This window comes from Schistocerca gregaria, chromosome 10, assembly GCF_023897955.1.
Source record: "Schistocerca gregaria isolate iqSchGreg1 chromosome 10, iqSchGreg1.2, whole genome shotgun sequence".
NCBI lineage: Eukaryota > Metazoa > Arthropoda > Insecta > Orthoptera > Acrididae > Schistocerca > Schistocerca gregaria.
Genome location: NC_064929.1, coordinates 189651351 through 189672721, shown reverse-complemented (window position 1 = coordinate 189672721; position 21371 = coordinate 189651351). Strand labels below are relative to the sequence as shown.

Here is a 21371-nt window from a genome sequence, read left to right as displayed (position 1 = left end):
CGTCACACACCATCAGGTGTCTTGCGGAGTATGTAGATGTAGATGTAGATCCACGTACTGCTTCTCCCGGAGTGCATCTTTCATTGTCCCAAACAGATGCAAGTCCAGAGATGCGAAATTTGGGCGGTAAGGTGGATAAGAAGGAAAAGTCCAATGAAGTTTTGTGAGCTGCTCTTTGGTGCGCAGGCTTGTGTAAGGCTTTTTGTTGTCACGGAGAAGGAAACGTTTGTTTACATTTTTGCGATGAACTCGCTGAAGACATTTCTTCAGTTTCCTGAGGGTAACACAATATAGCTCCCAATAGATTGTTTCACCACGAGGGAGAACATCAAACAGAACACCCCATTCAGAGTCGCATAAAGCCGTCGCCTTGACCTTATCGGCTCAGTGTGTGTTAGGGGAGGTGGTGTGCGCTACTCCATGGATTGACGTTTTACTTGAGATTCGAAGTGATGAACCCATGTTTCATCGCCTATAACGATGATCTACTAAAAGTAGCCCAGTAACGCGCAAGCAATTAGGCACAGGTGGTTCTTCGTTACACTTCGAGGAACCTAGGGGCGGGCACAAACCTCTGAGTATCGCAACGGGTGGACGAGTGTGTCAGCACTATCAACGGAGACGTCTAGTGAGCAGCGAGGTGTTTGATTGTGATCCGTCGATGACATCGATTGAGAGTGTCCGCACGTTGCAACTTTGCAGTTGTCACAGCAGTTTGCGGTCGGCCATCACGTGGGAGATCGGACAGGTTTGCGCGACCTTGTTGCGATGACAACAGACGCCTCGCCCGACGACTCACCGTGCTTTTGTTCACTGACAGATCTCCGCAGACATTCTGCGAGCGCCTACGAATATCTGCTATGCTCTGAGTCTCCGACAACAGAAACTCAGTGGCAGCTCGCTGTTTGAAACGCACCTACGTTACAGACACCATTTTGAATGCTACGTACAGCACCATCACCCATCGAAACTTCATCAAACTACAGGGACTGAAGCGGGAAAGTTCCACGATTTCCCTCAACAAATTTTGCATTTTTCCACGTGAAATTGGCCGAGAAAAAAACGTGATACATTACGTATTGAACGTCCCTCGTACTGTTTCTGCAACGTATATGTTTTAACAGTATCTTTTAGTTTGTAATAATTATAGTTCCTTGTTGTTTCTATGCTTTGATAGTTTTATCTGTGAACCATTAATGCCGACACGGCATCCTATCGGGCAAAGTGATCACGGTACTTATGGGGGAATGTGGCCATGGTGGCTGCTTATGCCAAAAGCTTATATTTTAATCTGCTTACCCTAATAAAACGACCTTGCCGTAGTGGATACACCGGTTCCCGTGAGATCACCGAAGTTAAGTGCTGTCGGGCGTAGTCGGCACTTGGATGGGTGACCATCCAGCTGCCATGCGCTGTTGCCATTTTCCGGCGTGCTCTCAGCCTCGTTATGCCAATTGAGGACCTACTCGACCGAAATGTGACGGCTCCGGTCAAGAAAAACATCATAACGACCGGGAGAGCGGTGTGCTGACCACATGCCCCTTCTATCCGCATCCTCAACTGAGGATGACATGGCGGTCGGATGGTCCCGATGGCCACTTGTGGATTGAAGACGGGTGCTTTTTACCCTAATAAGAACGAGTTACTTCCATGTAGCGCTCATAATACTGCAGATTGGCTTCTGATTCCTTTAACATGCAAAGGTATCATCCAGCAGTCTGTCCCTTTGTGACGATTAGGAAGTAGTTAATTTGTATTATTTAAAACAGTCTCTGTTCTTTTAATACAAATGTCCGTTCAGTATTGTTTCAGATGCTAGAACTTCATTAGACCCAGAAAATACGTCCGGAAATCAGAACCAACATGGGATCCTCTCACGATGGAAAATACGATTGAGGGGGTAAAGAATGATAAGATGCCTTCTTCTACAACAGCAAGACAACTTTATTTCTGACGTAATGCGCTCATAAGAAAAGGTCTACGAAAAAACAGAGATGCAGTAAATGCTAAAAAGATTCAGATGGTTCAAATGGCTTTGAGCACTATGGGACTTAACTGCTGTGGCCATCAGTCCCCTAGAACTTAAAACTACTTACACCTACCTAAACTAAGGACATCACACACATCCATGCCCGAGGCAGGATTCGAACCTGCGACCGTAGCAAGTTCAACGTAGATAAGACAACCATGAGACAGTGCAAGGAAAACAGTTTCATCCTGCTGATCATATCTATAATCTCTATGAAGCCGCTAACACTTCAGCCCAAGAATTGCAAAGAGTTTCCGAGTAAAGGAAGGCGCCAAGCAGTAGGTTACTTTAGCCGAAAGAGCGTTGCTGCCACTTTTGGAGTACGAAGGACGTTCAGCAAGTAATGCAGCGCCCTTTTTTTCCTCGGTCAATTTCGGTAGAAAAAAAAATGTAATTTGATGTGGGACATCGTGGAATATTCCCATATCAGTCAGTATAGTTTTTTTTTTTTTTTTTTGTGGGGAAACCAGAGCTTTGCAGATATTCATAGGCGCTTACAGCATGTTGGAACGTGCGGACATTCTCACTGAACGTGATCGACGGGCCACAGTCAAACAGTTCGCTACACAACTGGACGTCTCTGTTCATACTGCTGACACTTGTTCACCAGTTAGGGTATTCAAGTCTTTGTGAACACAGGGATTGCGGCTATCGCGAATCTCTCATTCAGAGCAACGTCGCAAGCGACTGGAAGAAAACACAGGTAACTCCCGTATATAAGAAAGGTAAAAGCACGCAATATTATAGACCAATATCCATTACATCAGAATGAAATTTTCACTCTACAGCGGAGTGTGCACTGGTTTTGAAACTTCCTGGCAGATTAAAACTGTGTGCCGGACCGAGACTCGAACTCGGGACCTTTGCCTTTCGCGGGCAAGTGCTCTACCAACTGAGCTACCCAAGCACGACTCACGACCACTCCTCACAATTTTACTTCTGCCAGTACCTCGTCTCCTACCTTGCAAAGTTCTCCTGCGAACCTTGCAGGACTAGCACAACTGGAAGAAAGGATATTGCGGAGACATGGCTTAGCCACAGCCTGGATGATGTTTCCAGAATTCTGGACACTCCCATCCAGTTACCCACCAAGGAACTGGTTTCCAGCACATGTTGAACAAAACTCCCCTCGGTGACTAAAACTGCAACAATGAGCTACAGATAAACAAATAGCTGTCTAAAATAGACACAAAACAAGCGTGATAGACCAACTAAACCACAAAACTAAAATTAAAATGAAAAACCACGCCCACAGGTAACAGCAAAGAGATCAGGACCAACACACAAGCAAAAGCATAGACAGGCAGAACATAAACGTACAGAACAAAAACATCCACAACACATCTGAAAAAGGAACAACCACAGCAACAAAGAAATGGTTGACACTAACCTACAAGAACAAAACAACTCACAGGGTAGGTAACATATTCAAGAAGCAAGGATTGAAAATAACCACCGAACAGATGACTCCATCAGAAGAAACTGAGAACAACTCACCCTAACACAGACGAGTACAACACATCTGCAATCTGTCAGCTCACATTTCTAGACTGTAACTAATTTTACATTAGACAGAAGGGTGGAAATTTCAGTATTAGATACAATGAACCCACAAGGACACTTAACAGCAGTCCTATATTTGCTGACCACTTCAGAGACATCAAAACACTGAACGGCAGCCATAAACATTGACTTAAAAATTCTTAAACACAGCAACAGCCCTCCAAAGAAAATACGATCTACAAAAGGCCATCGTGGAAGTAAAAGATGTAATGAATGAATACCTAGTGTGTCATTCTCAGCTCTAAAATAAAACACTCACACACACACACACACACACACACACACACATACATACACACACACACACACACACACACACACACACACACACACACACACACACACACAGGCACAGGCACATCCCCGCAAGCCTAATATCACTTCAAAATTCGAAATACTCACCCAGAAGATATAGAGCATGACGGCAGAACAAGACAATATCAGACGAACAGACAAAGAGTGTATTCCACTCAACCTCCGTGTGGAAAAGTAAGTACAGCCAGTTTACACACATAAACCCCCCCCCCTATCCCCCCAATTTACAAATCCTATTCACCATCAAATGTCTCCACACATTTTAGAAATATAGTATTTTAAGCTAAGCAACGATAGTCAAAGCACAAAATCATTGAATCTTCGTTGAGAACAGAACGTTATATACAGGTGCTATTGCTGTAATACAACGTGAGGAAAAAGGAAAAAGTAATAATTCGATTTTACGCCTAAAATTTGGCAAATTACCTAACATAACATTAAACAAACTGATTAATTGCAGATGACATACTGGAGCGTAATAATTATAGCTGTGCTGCTAACATCAGATAGCCACATGAAGATCAATCTGTGATACTAAGGTATTTAGTTTTCCTGTTAATTTTTTTCTGTTACACACTTTTATTAATTTAAATACCATAACCTTAAAAACGGTTTTGTATTATCATGCAAAATTCTTTACTTGTTATTTGACACAGTGTTAATGGATCCACTTAAGATGGAGAAACTTCTCCAGTACATGTTCGGGTGTTAAAAGAAGAAAAATTGTTTTCTCAAAGCAGGACGACGTTTCCATATTATTTAAAACAGTGTCCTATTGTCTTCTTGCCTGAACTATCTGTAGTTTGTTTTATACGTATACTTCTGTTTTTTCCATCTCAACTCGTTCCTTCTTGAAAGATTACAATTGTGTGTGTGAACAGAGAAGCAGACACTACAAATTTACGATTTTTATGTGCTTTAAGTAGACTTAATTTTTGTAAAACTGCTTTTTGTATCCTTTCTTGTCACGGTTGTGTTGCCTGGTTCATGTGTGTCATTCTGAGACAAGTTAGGAGTGAGGAAATTACGAAGGGAAGGATTCTTGTGATCCAGCTAAAATGAAAGTCTTGGAAATTCATGGTACACAGCTTCTACATGTATTTTGCAATTCATTGCATTTCTTACATTGTTATTAAGCTACTTACTAGCAAAGCAGTTTTAAGCAGCAATCAAGAGGATCAAAAAAAGCAAGTGGAATGCAGTGTGCGACGTGACACATAGAGAAGAAATCTGGTCAGACACGAATTACAGAAAGTGATGACTTTTTTCTGGGATGTTTATTTAACAGACTTTTTTTTACACTGCTACAGCAAATACAATGACAGCTTCGTATTCAGAAGTAGCATTAATAGTAAGTTTTGTATTTTACATTGAAGTATAATGATTCTCTAAGGGAAACGGGCCACCGTGGTTGGATCGGAGCGTATTTCACAGACGCTATTGTTGAGCGTGTTGAAAGAGAAGTTCTGGTTTTAAAATACTATCCGCACAGTGGTTTCTGGTGGGACGCAAAACAAACGGAGAGATTTCTACAGCAGTTACGTTGGACGTGGGTCAGAGAGTAGCTATGGTCGTTAGCGGCGGTATTCAGGACCTTCAGTTCTCCACTGGACTCTCTGGAGCGCCCAGCTGGTTCTGAAACAAACGAAACAGGTTGTTCAGTAGAGGCTTCCCACAGGAAAACAAAAGAAACAGACGATTCATACGTTTTCAGAAACGAAGTAGGGGGGAAAACATGAGGTTTACATCGAGTTTACTAGTGATGTGTAAGACTCAAGTTGACAAATGTGGTATAGGTAATCCATTTTGGCCCACTCTACATCTACAGTCTGTAGCCTGCATCTACATCTGCATCTGAATCCACAACCTGGTATGGATTTCTATATTTATATCTACAATTTGAAAACTACATCTGCAGTCTGTAACTCGTTATATGAAATCTACATACACAATATGAAACCTACATTTATATCTACTACATTACACCTGTTTCCATATCTCTATCAACAATCTGAAATCTACACCATGAATTTCACATACACAATATGAAATCTACTCCTCTATCTAAAATCTATTTAATAGCATGTTACCGACGAATTTCGTACAGTGTGTCAAAACTGTATGAGCTGGCGCCTGCCGATAGGCCACCCCTTCGGCAGCAAACGTGACTTCGTGCGATGACAGACCATAAGCGGAACGTCTCGCAATGTTGTTTGTTATTCTGTGATCGAGCATCATTGCCACGACCGCCATCAGCTAGCTGCTCCATAGAAAGGCCTCGTCTCCTAATATTGCAATGCTCTGTTGTCGCGGTGGATGACGGTTTTGGACATGGGTTTCGATCTGCAGTACATTATCCTGAAATCATCTAAAATCTCGAATTCGCTCTGCAGAAAAAAATTAACTGAGGAGGGAACCCTATGGCCGAAAATGTCATCCGCTGAAGCAATAGAGCATCTCATTTACTTGGAAAAGGCCAGTTACGCAGCAATTAGCTCCATCTTCTCCACTGATGATCATGGCCGCGGTCGCGATCACTGTATAACAAACAACATTGCGAGATGTTCCATCTGCAGTCCATCAGCAAACAATGTTACATTTGCTGCCGAAGGGGCGGCCAGTGACGCCTGTATATTCGACGCCCTGAAGCACAGTTGGAGGATGTTTCCAGACACAGGTTCCCATTCTCAGTCTGTTCCTCAAGACGCCTTCTACAGCCCCCTCAAAGTTTATCGGTATCTTATAAAATGAAATGACAGAATTTCAGAGACTTCACTGGTCTCATGCAGATATGATTTTATGGTATATAGACTAAATTGCCGAGTGCAAAATTGTACCAAGGCCAGGAATCGTACCCGGGTCCTCCACTTACTATGCAGAGCCACTAAGCTAAGGGGAAATTGAAGCAAGCCGGGGCGGCAATGAGAATTTGGATCGAGGGAAGCAGCATGCCAGGGTAATCCGTCCAGTTGTGTGAACCGCTGGGTCAAGGTGGTTTAATGGCTAAAACATCTGCCTAGTAAGCCTAGGAAGCGGAGGACCTGGGTTCGATTCCTGGCCTTGGTACAAATTCTCACTCGCCACTACATTACATATATGTCGGGATCGTTTTGGAACACCATGTATATCTGTATCTACAATCTGAAATCTACATTTTCAGTCTTAAACTGGAATGTAAAACCTGCATCGGCAATATAAAATCAACAACTACTATATAAAATGTCCAACTACTATATAAAATCTACAACTACTATATAAAATCTACATCTACAGTATGCAATCTACACATGGAATAGGAAACCTACAAATGTACATCCACACCTTTACACCTAATATTACAGTATGGTATGAAGAAGACAGTATACAGTGCAACATCTATAGATGGTGTAAGGGGACAACATGTATTACGTTTCCACGTAAGCCACTCTCTGATGCTTTGTCAGTGACGTTATTACAAGAAATTTAATTTTCTTCTATTGACTACAACAGTAACAATAAAGAATTTTAAAAAAAAGTACATATAGCTACCAACAACGAGACGACAAAGCCACTGGGTGTGTAATGGGTAAATGTTTTTTGACAATAGATATAAATGACCTAATCGATATCGGAAGCTTCTTAAAGCTGTTCCGGAGAGTTGGTTTGTATACAGAGAAGCTAAGAGGCTAGGAAACTAGTGAAATGCAGGAAAACCAGCAGCGTATCGACGCTTGGTGCAGGGATTAACAACTAACCCTGAACTAATGTGACGTATTGTAAATCAGTCGGAGGATAGATCCTATATTGTACGATTAGAGGGATGCTGGAAACAGTCAAATCGATTGAATATGTAGGAGAGGAACACCAAGATAAAATGAATCGTAGGAAAGGCACGCGTGAGATTACGAGTCATTCAGAGAATCATCTGTAAGTGCAGTCCACCTGCGATGGACGTTTCTTACGAAAGCCTCGTTCGATCAATACACGAACATTGCTCTTCTGTGTTGGATCCGCACGTATAGGACCTATAGAAGAAATAGAGAAGATCCAAAGAAGAGCGACACGTTTTGTTACAGGTTGATTTAGTAAACAAGAAAGCGTGACGCAGGTGCTCAGCCAACCGCAGTGGCAGACGCTGCAAGAGACGCATTGTGGATCCTGGTAGGATTTACAGTTAAAATTCCAAGAGCATAACGTTCCTGGAAGACTCAGCAATGTATTCCTTCCTACTACGTATATATCGCGGAAAGACCATGCTGGTACAATTAGAGAGATTCTAGCCTATACGGACACTTACCAATGATCATTCTTCCACGAACCATTCGCAACTGGAACACGTAAAGGGTGAAATGATAATGGTACATAAAGTACCCTCCACCACACTTGTGCAGCATACAACAAGACGCAGATAACGGCCGTAATGTGCTGAAATTTGTTCTGTAATCCTATTATTTGCTTCGTTTCCTCTCTTACCAAACATACGTCAATTGCTCGGAGAGTAATCGTATATTCTGACATATCTGCGCATAAAAATTCAATATCTTCTCGTTGCTGGTGGTTAAATTTGAGTTTTTATGCAGTTTATTATTCCTATTGTTCTGAGATCTACTCTTATTCTGCGCATGTTGTATTTTACACTGAAGAGCCAAAGAAACCGGTACACCTGCCTAATATCGTGTCGGGCCCCCGCGAGCACGCAGAAGTGCCTCAACACGACGTCCCACGGACTTGACTAATGTCTGACTAGTGCTGGAGAGAATTTACACTATGAATCCTGCAGCGTTTTCTATAAATCCGTACGATTATGAGGGATGCAGATCTCTGTTGAACAACACGTTGCAAGGTAACCCAGATATGCTCAATAATGATCATATATGGGGAGTTGGGTGGCCAGCGGAAATATTTAAACACTGAAGAGTGTTCCCGAAGCCCCTCTGTAGAAATTCGGGACGCATGGGGTGTCACATTGTTCTGCTGGAATTTCCCAAGCCCGTCGGAAAACGCAATGGACATGAATGGATTCAGGTGATCGGACAGGACGCTTACCCACGTGTCGCCTGTCAGAGTCGTTTCTAGACGTATCAGGCCTCGCATATCAATCCAACTGCACACGCCCACCTCTACAAAGGCTCCACCAGCTTGAACAGTCACCTGCTGACATGCAGGGCTCATGGATTCGTGACGTTGTATCCATAACCGTACACGTCTATTCGCTCGATACAATTTGAAACGTGACTCGTCCGACCAGGCAACATGCTCCATTCATCAACAGTCCAACGTCGGTGTTAAAAGATCCAGGTGAGACGTAAAACGTTGTGTCGTGCAGTCATCAAGGGTACATGAGTGGGTCTTCGACTCTGAAAGCCCATATCGATGATGTTTCGTTGAATGGTTCGCCCGCTGATACTTGTTGATGGCCCAGCATTGAAATTTGTAGCAATTTTCGGAAGGGTTGCATTTCTGTCACGTTGAACGATTCTCTCGAGTCGTCGTTGGTTCCACTCTTACTGGATCTTTTTCTGAGTGCAGCGATATCGGAGATTTGATGTTTTACCGGATTCCTGATATTCCCTGTACACTCGTGAAATGGTCGTAAGGGAAAATTCCCACTTAGCGATGAGATGTTGAGTCCTAACGCTCTTACGCCGACAGTAGCGCCACGTAAAAAGTCACTTAAGTCTTTATAACCTGCCACTGTAGCAGCAGTAACCGACCTAACAACAGCGCCAGACACTTTTCTTATAAAGGTGTTGCCGTCCGCAGCCCAGTTTTCGGCTTGTTTACATATCTCTGTATTTGAATACGCACGCCTATACCAGTGCCTTTGGCGCTGCAGTGTAGTTGAAGGGTAGTGGGTTTGCCAAAGTAAAACTTGTCTCCGAATTTCGTCACGCTGGGACACTGTCGGACGGGCTGACCTGAGGTGGAGACGCTTTTCAAATGGCTCTGAGCACTATGGGACTCAACTGCTGTGGTCATCAGTCCCCTAGAACTTAGAACTACTTAAACCTAACTAACCTAAGGACATCACACACATCCACGCCCGAGGCAGGATTCGAACCTGCGACCGTAGCAGTCGCACGGTTCCGGACTGCGCGCCTAGAACCGCGAGACCACCGCAGCCGGCGGAGACGCTTTTGTGGACCTCTTGCCGGTATGGCGAGAAAATTTTTTAAAATTACTTGTACCGCTGTTGATAACGTTCACAATGTATCGTCTATGGTGAATGTAGTCAGAGGAGTGTCAGAAGACAATTTTACTGTCATAATTTTGATGGTGTAGACCAACAGGCAAAATTGTGTTTGTGGATATTGAGGCTGAGTGTGGCACATCGGCTCTGCACTCTATTTTGTGAGTAACTGAGGGTGAAATTTGTCTGTCTGAGTGAATTCGTGAAACTGTTGGATTTAAGCTATAGTTTTTGTGGGATAAAGCTGAATCTTATGTAAGTTTCTTGTAGTGGGCACGAGCATGCGTTCGCGCCAACTGACGAGTAGAAATTACAGTCTTCGCGGGTGTTTAATAATGTTGAATGTTTGCTAAAGTAAATAAAAGCCGGGACAGAGTATTTTTAACAGTTATTTTATGACCTTTTGGGCCGTTTGTTTGTGACTAAAGTGCTCGCCACGTGTGCCTGTGAAATATGTACTAAGTCAATGAAAGGAATCGGAGTCTGTTAAATTGTTTTAATGTTTTCCAAAAGTGAATCTGAGAAATTTGAGACACCTGTTGTGAGAATTTTCTTTCGAATTTTTGTTCCCTTGAAAGTGAGATCCGTCCATGTGCTTAGGAATAGTTCATGGGGCACCTAAATCGAGAGTAATCGGATGTTGCTCGACCTTTTGCTGTTTGTTATAACGATTTTCATGGCCCTCAGCCATGTTTTACGTAATAATTTCATAATCTTTGGTGAGATGTCTTTGTGACTATGGACTCCATATGTTCCCGCCACTGTGTTTTACTTGCCCAAGGCTGTTCAAGTAGTTTGTTTCAGTCCCTTGGCATGAAGTAGTGGACAGTAATTTCGTTAATGTATTTCACATTTCAAAGCGCGTTATATTTTATTTGATGAGTCAATGCAAACCATCTTACTTTGTGAGAACAATATCAGGTACGGTCACCCATCGTGATAGTATAAAGCGTACTCAGGAATCTCTGTTTCGCTCCGTTTAGCGACGGTGTAGGCTGGCGCAGTTAGTGCGATTACCAACAACTCAACTTCTATCCACCCCCCGCCCCCCCACTCCTATAGTTTTTATGTGTTTATGTGTCAATATTACATTGCGTACTGCTACGCTGAACGGTTATGATGTTAATCCATGCCCATATCCTGTAATGTGACCGCAGTTTTCTATTGTTCGTACGGTTCAGATAAAGAAAAAATCGGAGCTGTTTTCATTATTTGAAATCTGACTCCAACACCGAGAGTCAATACTACTCTAGATGTTTTTACCATCCAGGAATCTATATTATACAACCGCATAGTGAAAGCTGTTTTCAGAATAATAAAAGTAAATAATTACAAGGAATCACCTTTTAGTATGGATGTAACTAAATTACCACTACCTACCCTCATTCAATGGAAGTTGTGTTCACCCTCGCTTAAAAGAATAATTTGAAGGATGAAGTAAGAGACTGTAGGAGGAATAGTTAAAGTACTAAGGGAACAAAAGTCAGTTGTAGCTTACTTACGGTCATGAAAGGCCACCGCCCTCTTTGCTGAACGGGTTCGTACGAGGTATAGTTAGCGTTATCCGTTCCTTTTTTGAACTGAATAGAGTTTTAGCTTCCATGTAGAACCAGTGAGCATGTAATTAGAGTCGACCCGTCCTTATGAAATAAAATCGCTGTGTCAAGAACCCCAAGCTACAGAAAAGGTGGAGATTTGCGTAGCAAATACCAGAGAGTAGTGTAAGGTGTAAGTACAAGTTGCAGAGACGTGAATACAGAGCAAATTACCTCAGAACATAAGAGTAGCTGCACATCATATACCATAGTTTCATTAAATAAAAAACCGTACCCAGTTCTTGGAAAAAACCAGAGGTAAAACCCGTCTACAAGAAGGTACTAGAAGTAATCAACAAAACTCCCGTCCAGCATCCTTGACATCGATTTGCTGCAGAATCTTAGAACATATTCTGAGTTCAAATATAATGAGGTGTCTTGGACAGCATGATTACTTCAATGCCAACCAGTACGGATCCGAAAACGCCGATCTCGCATTTTATTCACATGGCATACTAAAAGCTTTGGATCAAGGCAGTCAGCTAGAAGCAGTATTTCTTGATTTCCAAAAATTATTTGACTCAGTACCGCATCTACGCCTATTGTCTAGAGTACGATCATGTGGGGTACTAAGCGAAATTTGTGACTGGATTGAGGACTTTTCCGTAGGGAAGACGCAGCATGCTGTCTTGGACGGAGAGTCATCGTCAAATCCAGATGTAACTTCGGATGTATCCTAGGGAAGTGTGTTGGAAACCTTCGTGCTGTATATTAACGACCTTGTAGGCAATATTAATAGTAACATCATGCTTCTTCCAGATGATTCATATGTCTATAATGAAGTGCTGTCTGAAAGAAGCTGCATAAATATTTAGTCAGATCTTGAAAAGATTTCAAAGTGGTGCAAAGATTGGTAACTTGTTCGAAATGTTCAGAAATGCAAAACTGTGCACTTCAAATGAAGGAAATACTTATTATCCTGTTACTGTAATATCAATGAGTCACTGCTGGGATCAGGAAACTCATACAAATATCTGGGTGTAGCAGTTTGAAGGGATATGAAATGGAATGAACACACACGCTCAGTCGTGGGTAAAGCAGGTGGAAGATTTCGGTTTATTGGAAGAATAGTAGGGGATCAGTCTACGAAAGAGATTCCTTACAAAAAACCCATCCTAGAATATAAGTCGTGTGTGTGTGACCCATAGAGGATGTTGAACGTATACAGAGAAGGTCAGCACGAATGCTCACACATTTGTTTAATCCGTCGGAGAGCGTCACGAAGATACAGAAGGAACTGAACTGGAAGACTCTACGCCTAGAAAGTCTATTAACAAAGTTACAAGGACCGGCTTTAAGTGATGACTCTAGAAATACACTACAATCCCCTGCGCGTATTGCTCACATAGGGGTCGTGAGGATAAGATTAGAATAACTACTGTACGCAAGAGGCATTCAAACATTCATTCTTCCGGCGCTCCGTACGTGAATGCAACGGGAAGAAACCCTAATAACTTGTAAAGTGGGACATACCCTCTGTCATGCACCTCACGGAGGTTTGCAGAGTATAGATGTGGACACCACTGTCGGTAACCTTGCATTACTTAATTAATTATTACTGGTGCACTAAAATTATTTGTGACTTCTTCATATTTGATTTAAGTCCAGGCCTTAATCCACCTGACCGCCGAAAACAGATGCTCATTCATCTCGGATATGGCAGTATTGATACCATCAGGTCTGTTTTTTAAGTCGATCGTCGCCATAGATATTCCTAGGAAGACAAAACCGACGGGATATTTCATATAAGGAGGGCAATAGTGAGCCCAAAACTGACCCCTATGTCACTCCTTCCAGATCACACTTCCGAAAAACTTTTCACTCCCACAGACAACACATTACTGTCTGTTTCTCAAATAAGTGTGAAATTTCGGCGTGATTTGCGTGACCAATATCTTTGTGATGTGTCTGATGTGCAGCAGGTACTTACGGAGAGCAGAGGATCAGAGCGACGTCCGAAGCGTAGGCGGAGGGATGGAGAGCGCGCAGCCACGGCCAGCGAGTCCTGTCCGGAACCTGCGGCGGCGGAGGGTGCCTGCAACACCACGAGGGCACATGATGAAATTATATAGGCCTAGGGATAGGCGATCTCTGTGTAAGACCAGAGTGTCGCTGCAGCTCCGGCCTCAACACAACAGCACACAGTAGTGTCACAAAATTGTTGTCACTAACATTCATATGCCTATTGCAGGCGCAGTCGCATGTAATGTCCAATTCAACTGGTTTGAATCAAACTTAAATATGATGAAAAGGTGCTGAATAACTGAAACAATGCCGGAAGGGTAGAAAATTTTATTGACTAGGAGAAATCACAAAGATGGCCCCTCAGGGTTCAATTTTGGGTCCAACCCTATTCCTTATATAGGGTAGTCCATTGATAGTGAGCGGGCCAAATATCTCACGAAAAGCATCGAAGGAAAAAACTACAAAGAACGAACCTCGTCTAGCTTGAAGGGGGAATCCAGATGGCGCTACGGTTTGCCCGCTAGATGGCGCTCCTATGGGTCAAACGGATATCAACTGCGTTTTTTAAAATAGGAACCCCCATTTTTTATTACATATTCGTGTAATACGTAAAGAAATATGAATGTTTTAGTTGGACAACATTTTTCACTTTGTCATGGATGGCGCTGTAATAGTCACAAACGTATAAGTACGTGGTATAACCTAACATTTCGCCAGTGCGGACGGTATTTGCTTCGTGATATTACCAGTGTTAAAATGGACCTTTTACCAACTGCGGAAAAGGTCGATATCGTGTTGATGAATGGCTATTGTGATCAAAATGTCCAACGAGGGTGTGCTATGTATGCTGCTGGGTATCCTGGACGACATCATCCAAGTGTCTGGACCGTTAGCCAGATAGTTACATTATTTAAGGAAACGACCTGCAACAAAAGATTATGTCCAAGTAGGCATTTTAGCTGCTGTTGCGGCTAATCCGCACATCAGTAGCAGACAAACTGCGCGAGAATCGGGATCTCAAAAATTTCGGTGTTGAGAATGCTACATCAACATCGATTGCACCCGTACCATATTTCTGTGCACCAGGAATTGCATAGCGACGACGTTGAACGTCGTGTACAGTTCTGGCACTGAGCACAAGAGAAATTACGGGACGATGACAGATTTTTTGCACGCGTTCTATTTAGTGATGAAGCGTCATTCGCCAACAGCGGTAACGTAAACCGGCATAATGTGCACTGTTGGGCAACGGAAAATCCACGATGGCTGCGACAAGTGGAACATCAGCGACCTTGGCGGGTTAATGTATGGTGAGGCATTATGGGAGGAAGGATAATTGGCCCCCATTTTATCGATGGCAATCTAAATGGTACAATGATTTCCTGAACGTAATGTTCTACCGATGTTACTACAAGATGTTTCGCTGCATGACAGAATGGCGATGTACTTCCAACATTATGGATGTCCGACACATAGCTCGCGTGCGGTTGAAGCGGTATTGAATAGCATATTTCATGACAGGTGGATTGGTCGTCGAAGCACCATACCATGGCCCGCACGCTCACTGGATCTGACTTCCCCGGATTTCTTTCTGTGGCAAAGTTGAAGGATATTTACTATCGTGATCCACCGACAACGCCTGACAACATGCGTCAGCGCATTGTCAATGTATGTGCGAACATTACGGAAGGCGACCTACTCGCTGTTGAGAGGAATGCCAAATGCATTGAGGTTGACGGACATCATTTTGAGCATTTATTGCATTAATGTGGTATTTACAGGTAATCACGCTGTAACAGCATGCGTTCTCAGAAATTATAAGTTCACAAAGGTACATGTATCACATTGGAAGAACCGAAATAAAATGTTCAAAAGTACCTACGTTACTTATTTTAATTTAAAAAACCTACCTGTTACCAACTGTTCGTCTAAAATTGTGAAACATATGTTTGTGAGTATTACAGCACCATCTATCTCAAGGTGAAGAAAGTGGTCCAACTAAAACATATTCATATTTCCTTACGTACTACACGAATATGTAGCAAAAAATGGGGGTTTCTATTTAAAAAAAAACGCAGTTGATATCCGTTTGACCTATAGCAGCGCCATCTAGCGGGCCAACCATAGCGCCATCTGGATTCCCCCTTGTAGCTAGACGAGTTTCGTTCTTTGTAGTTATTTCGTTTGACGCTTACTTCGTGAGATATTTGGCCCGGCCACGATCAATGGAGCACCCTGTACATGTGACTAACTTCCACTTAACATTCATCCAGTAAAACATACATACTGCACACCACTCTAGCGTTATAATAAACTCCACTAGAGAGTACGTAGCAGAAGAAATAGTAAACAATATTTTTTAATGAATTATTAAATGGTTCTCCAAAAAACCCACTGTATTCAGTTCTGCACAACAAACTGTCATACCAACAATTGATGTAGCACACGAGCATGAGTCAGTAAATAGAGTAAAATACTTCAGATTTTTGTGTGTACTTGTTGATGAAAATTTGAACTGGAAGAAACATATCACTGAGCTTCTCAAACAGTTTATTTCAGATAGTTGTGTTCTTCGTGCAATTGCTAGTCTTGGAAACAAATGAATGCACCTCCTGAAATATTTTGCATATTTACACTTCAAAATGTATTACGGAATAATTTTCTGGGGTACCTTATCACTTATGAAGAATGTACTGATTGCACAAAAGTGAGCAGTGGGAATAATATGTGGTGTTCACCCTCAGATGTCATGTAGGTACGTCTTCAAGGAGCTAGGCCTTTTATCTGCTCCATTATGATACACATATTTGCTAATGACATCCGTGACAGTTTGAGAAGAAGAGTAGTGTCCATAATTACAACACTAGAGGGGAAAGTGACCTTTATTACCATTATTAAAGCTGTCCTCTTTGCTCCATCCGTCATGGGTTATATTGTGGCCTAGGTAGCAGAAATACTTAAATTCTGAAGGTAAGTTTCTCGCTGTTCTGTTATTTTTTATTTCTGTCGTCTTTCTTCGATTTGTTCTTACTCCATATTCTGTGCTCAGTAGACTGTTCATTCCTTTCAAAAATCTTGTAATTCTTCATTACTTGCACTGAAAATAGCAATGCCACCAGGAAATCTTGTAACTGATATCCTTTAACCTTGACTATAATCTCTTGAGCCATTTTATTATTTTCGTCATTGCTTCCTTGATGAACAGATCGAACAATAGGGGCGAAAGACTACATTCCTGTCTTACACCGTTTTTAATCATAGCACTTCGTCCTTGGTCGTCTACTGTTATTGTTCCCCTTGTCTCTTGTGCATATTGTACATTACCGGTCTGTCCCTACAGCTTATCCTCGTTTTTCTCAGAATTTCGAACGTCTTGCATCATTTGACATTGACATTTTCCGGATTGACAAATCCTAAGAACGTATCTTGATTTTTCTTCAGTCTTATTTCTACTACTACGGTGATTACATTTTCACGCAATTCGGGTGCACAGATCCTGAGAAATCAGTATCTAGAACATCCCCCTCTGGCCGTAATAACGGCCTCTATACGTCTGGGCATTGAGTCAAACAGAGCTTGAATGGTGTGTACAGGCACAGCTGCCCATGCAGCTTCAACACGATACCACAGTTCATCAAGAGTAGTGACTGGCGTATTGTGGCGTATTGTGACGAGGCAAGTGCTTTGTCACCACTGACCAGACGTTTTCAATTAGTGACAGATCCGGAGAATGTGCTGGTCAGGGCAGCAGTCGAACATTTTCTGTATCCAGAAAGGCCCGTACAGGACCTGCAATATGCGGTCGTACAATATCCTGCTGAAATGTAGAGTTCCGCAGGGATCGAACGAAGGGTAGAGCCACGGGTCGTAAGACATCTGAAATGTAACGTCCACTATTCAAAGTGCCGTCAATGCAAACAAGAGGTGACCGCGACGAGTAAGCAATGCCACCCCATATCATCACGCCAGGTGATACGCCAGAATGGCGATGACGAATACACGCTTCCAATGTGCGCCAAAAACGGATGCGACCAGCATGATGCTGTAAACAGAACCTGGATTCATCCGAAAAAATGACGTTTTGCCATTCGTGCACCTAGGTTCGTCGTTGAGTACACCATCGCAGGCGCTCCTATCTGTGATGCAGCGTCAAGGGTAACCGTAGCCGTGGTCTCCGAGCTGATAGTCCATGCTGCTGCAAACGTCGTCGAACTGTTCGTGCAGATGTATGTTGTCTTGCCAACGTCCCCATCTGTTGACTCAGGGATCGAGTCGTGGCTGCACGATCGGTAACAGCCATGCGGATAAGATCCCTGTCATCTCGACTGCTAGTGATACGAGGCCGTTCGGATCCAGCACGGCGTTCCGTGTTACCCTACTGAACCCAGGGATTCCATATTCTGCTAACAGTCATTGGATCTCGACCAACGCGAGCAGCAATGTCGTGATAAGATAAACCGCAATCTCGATAGGCTACAATCCGACCTTTATCGAAGTCGGAAAAGTGATGGTACGCATTTCTCCTCCTTAGACGAAGCATCACAACAACGTTTCACCAGGCAACGCCGGTCAACTGCTGTTTGTGTATGAGAAATCGGTTGGAAACTTTCCTCACGTCAGCCTATTGTAGGTGTCGCCACCGGCGCCAACCTTGTGTGAATGTTCTGAAAAGCTAATCGTTTGCAGATCACAGCATCTTCTTCCTGTCGGTTAAATGTCGCGTCTATAGCACATCATCTTAGTGGTGTAGCAATTTTAATGACCAGTAGTGTATTATTAACCGCAGTGTCAGAACTGTCTCTCTAGTGCCTTTACCTTTCCTAAAGCCAAACTGATCGTTATCTGACTCATTCTCAATTTTCTTTTCCATTCTTTTGTATATTATTCTTATCAGCAACATGGATGCATGAGCTGCTAAGGTGATAATGCGGTAATTCTTTCTCGCCGGATCTTGCATCTTTGGAATTTTGTGGATGATGTTTCCCTAATATTAGATTGAATATCCTCAGACTCACACATTCTGTTTTCCACTGATTTTAGAAGTTCCTTCTGGCTTACTTGGTCTTAAGTTTTACAGCGCTCCTTTAAATTCTTATTCTATGTCTGCCCTGTCGACTTCTATTTCTTCTGTCATTATACAAGTCCTCCCCCTCACAAAGGCCTTCAATGTACTCTTCCCACCTGTCCGCTTTCTCTTTTGCATTTAACAGTAGAATTCCCATTGCACTATTAATAATACCAATTCTCACCTTTATTTTCACGGAAGGTTGTTCGGACTTTTCTATATGCTCAATCACTCCTTCTGACAACCATTTCTTTTTCGATTTCTTCACATTTTTCATGCAATCATTTCGCCTTAAGTTTCTTGCACTTCCTATTTATTTCATTCCTAAGCAACTTGCGTTACTGTATTCCTGAATTTTCTTGAATCTATTTTGTGTACAATGGACTATCACTACCATCTGTTATTAATTTATTCGGTATAAATGCCTCAATCGCCTCCGATACTACTTTTTTCAACTTGAACCACATCTGGTCTACACAGATGGTGTGTTGGGAAGGAAGACAACTGTCTGTGTTTTAGGATCACGAAACGAACTCGTTTTGATGTCTCAGCCACCAAAACTTCTTGACATGAAGTCAGTGGAAGCCACGTAAGACGCCATACGGCCCCGGCTCGACAGAAACTGTGTGAGCTGTCTGTCTCGTCACGTCTGGTGTTATTTACATCCTGGAACGCACAAAGGACTTGTCAAATCCATGGCATGCCGAGAGGATACTGTATTACCTTCCAAAATCAGATCTCCAGATATGCAGGTCGCCACAATGTTTTGGCCCGCCCTGTTTATGACAGTGGGTTACTAATTACTCCTTTTTCCTAAGAAGTAAGGCAAATTTCTCAAAAACCTTAGTCGGAACCCAGTAAGCCGTGTGTGGCTCGGTTTCGTGTCATATCTCATTTGACATCTTGTTTTCACTGTACCACCACTTCGTTATGTACATTTCAATTACTGGTGTCACCGAGTTGTCACCTTGCCTGCCCTTGAGAGGCAGCAGCGGCGTTTACCTATATAAACCCTGGCGTATTATCTTTGCTGACTGCTATTACTCCCCGGTTGTCGTGTGTTTGGAGTTAGTTCAAATCTGGCAGTGAGTTGCAACGCGCCAGCAGCGGGGTTCGGACCTAGCAGTCGGACGGTTGGGACGCGGCAGGAGTTCGGTCGGGTAGGAGCGGTAGTGAGGTTCGGATAGCCACGACTCGCCCGACCGTTGCCGGCACACGTGGTTTCAATAGGGACGGTCCTGGTTGATCGTCGGTTGGTCGTCGACGTGATTGCTCGCCGATCGTCTATGGTTTGGAGATGTGTGTGCAAACTCGTGATTCGTTCTCGCCACTGCATAGTCACTGTTTTTACCATCGGTCGCGTTCTTCGTCCAAGTGTTTGTGATATTGCGTGTAGCCTGTGATGTCGACTGGCCAGTTATTTTAGTTCTGTCTCCGTGCTGATGTGTAGCAGTTGATCGGTTGGCGCAGTCGCGACGTAGCACCAGCGGGGCCTGCAGGGTCAGGAAGGTGAGGATAGCCATCGCTTGCCCGACGATTGCCGACACACAGGTTTTGAGTGGGGACGACCTTGGTTGACCGTCGGTCGGTCGTCTCGTTGGACGAATTGTATCTGGCTTCGTCCTTGTTATTGTACAGTCACTGCCGTTAGCACTGTCTAGTTCTTCGTGCAAGCGTTCGTGAAACTGTGTGTAGTTTGTGCGATTTTGACTGATAAGTCATTTTAAATGTTGTCGGCGTACTGGTTCTGAGGAGTCGGTCGGTTGGTGTAGATCAGCCAGGAAATCTCCGCGCGGTGCAGTGCACCGGGCCCGCTGGCGGTCTCTTCGCAGTGTCGGAGTGTGTGGGAGCTGTTCCGATTGCTACGGGGTCCGTGGCTCACCGACCCAAGACATCAAAGTTGAGTGGTGATTTAATTACCGAAGCCAGACTGTTCACACTGTGATGCTGGTTTCCCTGGTTGGCTGTTGGGGGTATTCCCGTGAGCAACAGCGAGTATTCGAGTTGGCGAAGGTTTGGCCACCATCCGGTGTAGTTAAACTGATTTTTGGTTATTTCAAGTGCAAGTGCACCAGCGGAATTTTCTGCCATGTGGCCATTAGCGTTCCCGTTACCTGCCCTGGCCGCTGACGTAAATTTCAGGCAGTGTTCTTTCCTCACCTGCCCAATACGCGTGTGTAGTTTTGACAGCTTATGCATATTTGGTTGTGGGCGGCTACGCCTTTTACGTTTTGCCTTGGAGTTTCTTGTGTACTGGTCGGGTGGAAAGCAAGTCGTTTTGTCGGTGGGTCCGTTGACTGTCTCTTGGTGGGTTGCTGGCGGATCGGATACAGTTGAGCCGACCACCTATCTCCGCTAAGCGAATGTTTATTTTCAAGTGCAGACCGACCCCCGGAAACTTCTGAGCGCCGCTGGCTGTACTGGATTTTTATGGCTCATAGCTGATGGTTTGAATTTGTATGCTTTTAGTTGGGTTTTAAATAATGGGCCTTCAGCCGCTTTAAAACTGAAAGTTCGTTATTTGTCAAGTTTTGCAATTTTTGGGCCTACAGCTTCATTTAAAATATTTTTTTTTTTTTATAAAGCTTTGGGCCTTCTGCCTACTAAAAATTATTTTAGTTCTTTTAAGTAATCAGCCTTCAGCCGTTTTTAAATTAAAGTTCTTGTTTT

The 21371-nt window shown here is 43.3% G+C and overlaps 1 protein-coding gene across 1 annotated transcript in view; it reads right to left on the bottom strand.

The window, feature by feature from the left end:
• Positions 1-5165: 5165 nt before the first annotated feature.
• Positions 5166-21371, bottom strand: part of LOC126293576 (short neuropeptide F) — a 518100-nt gene continuing 501894 nt past the window's right edge. The window contains exons 4-5 of the mRNA XM_049986850.1: positions 13602-13706; positions 5166-5542 (exon numbers count right to left, since the gene is read on the bottom strand). Of these exons, the coding sequence (XP_049842807.1) occupies positions 5504-5542; positions 13602-13706 (144 nt within the window). The 3' untranslated portion in view covers positions 5166-5503. The remainder of the gene's footprint in view (positions 5543-13601; positions 13707-21371) is intronic.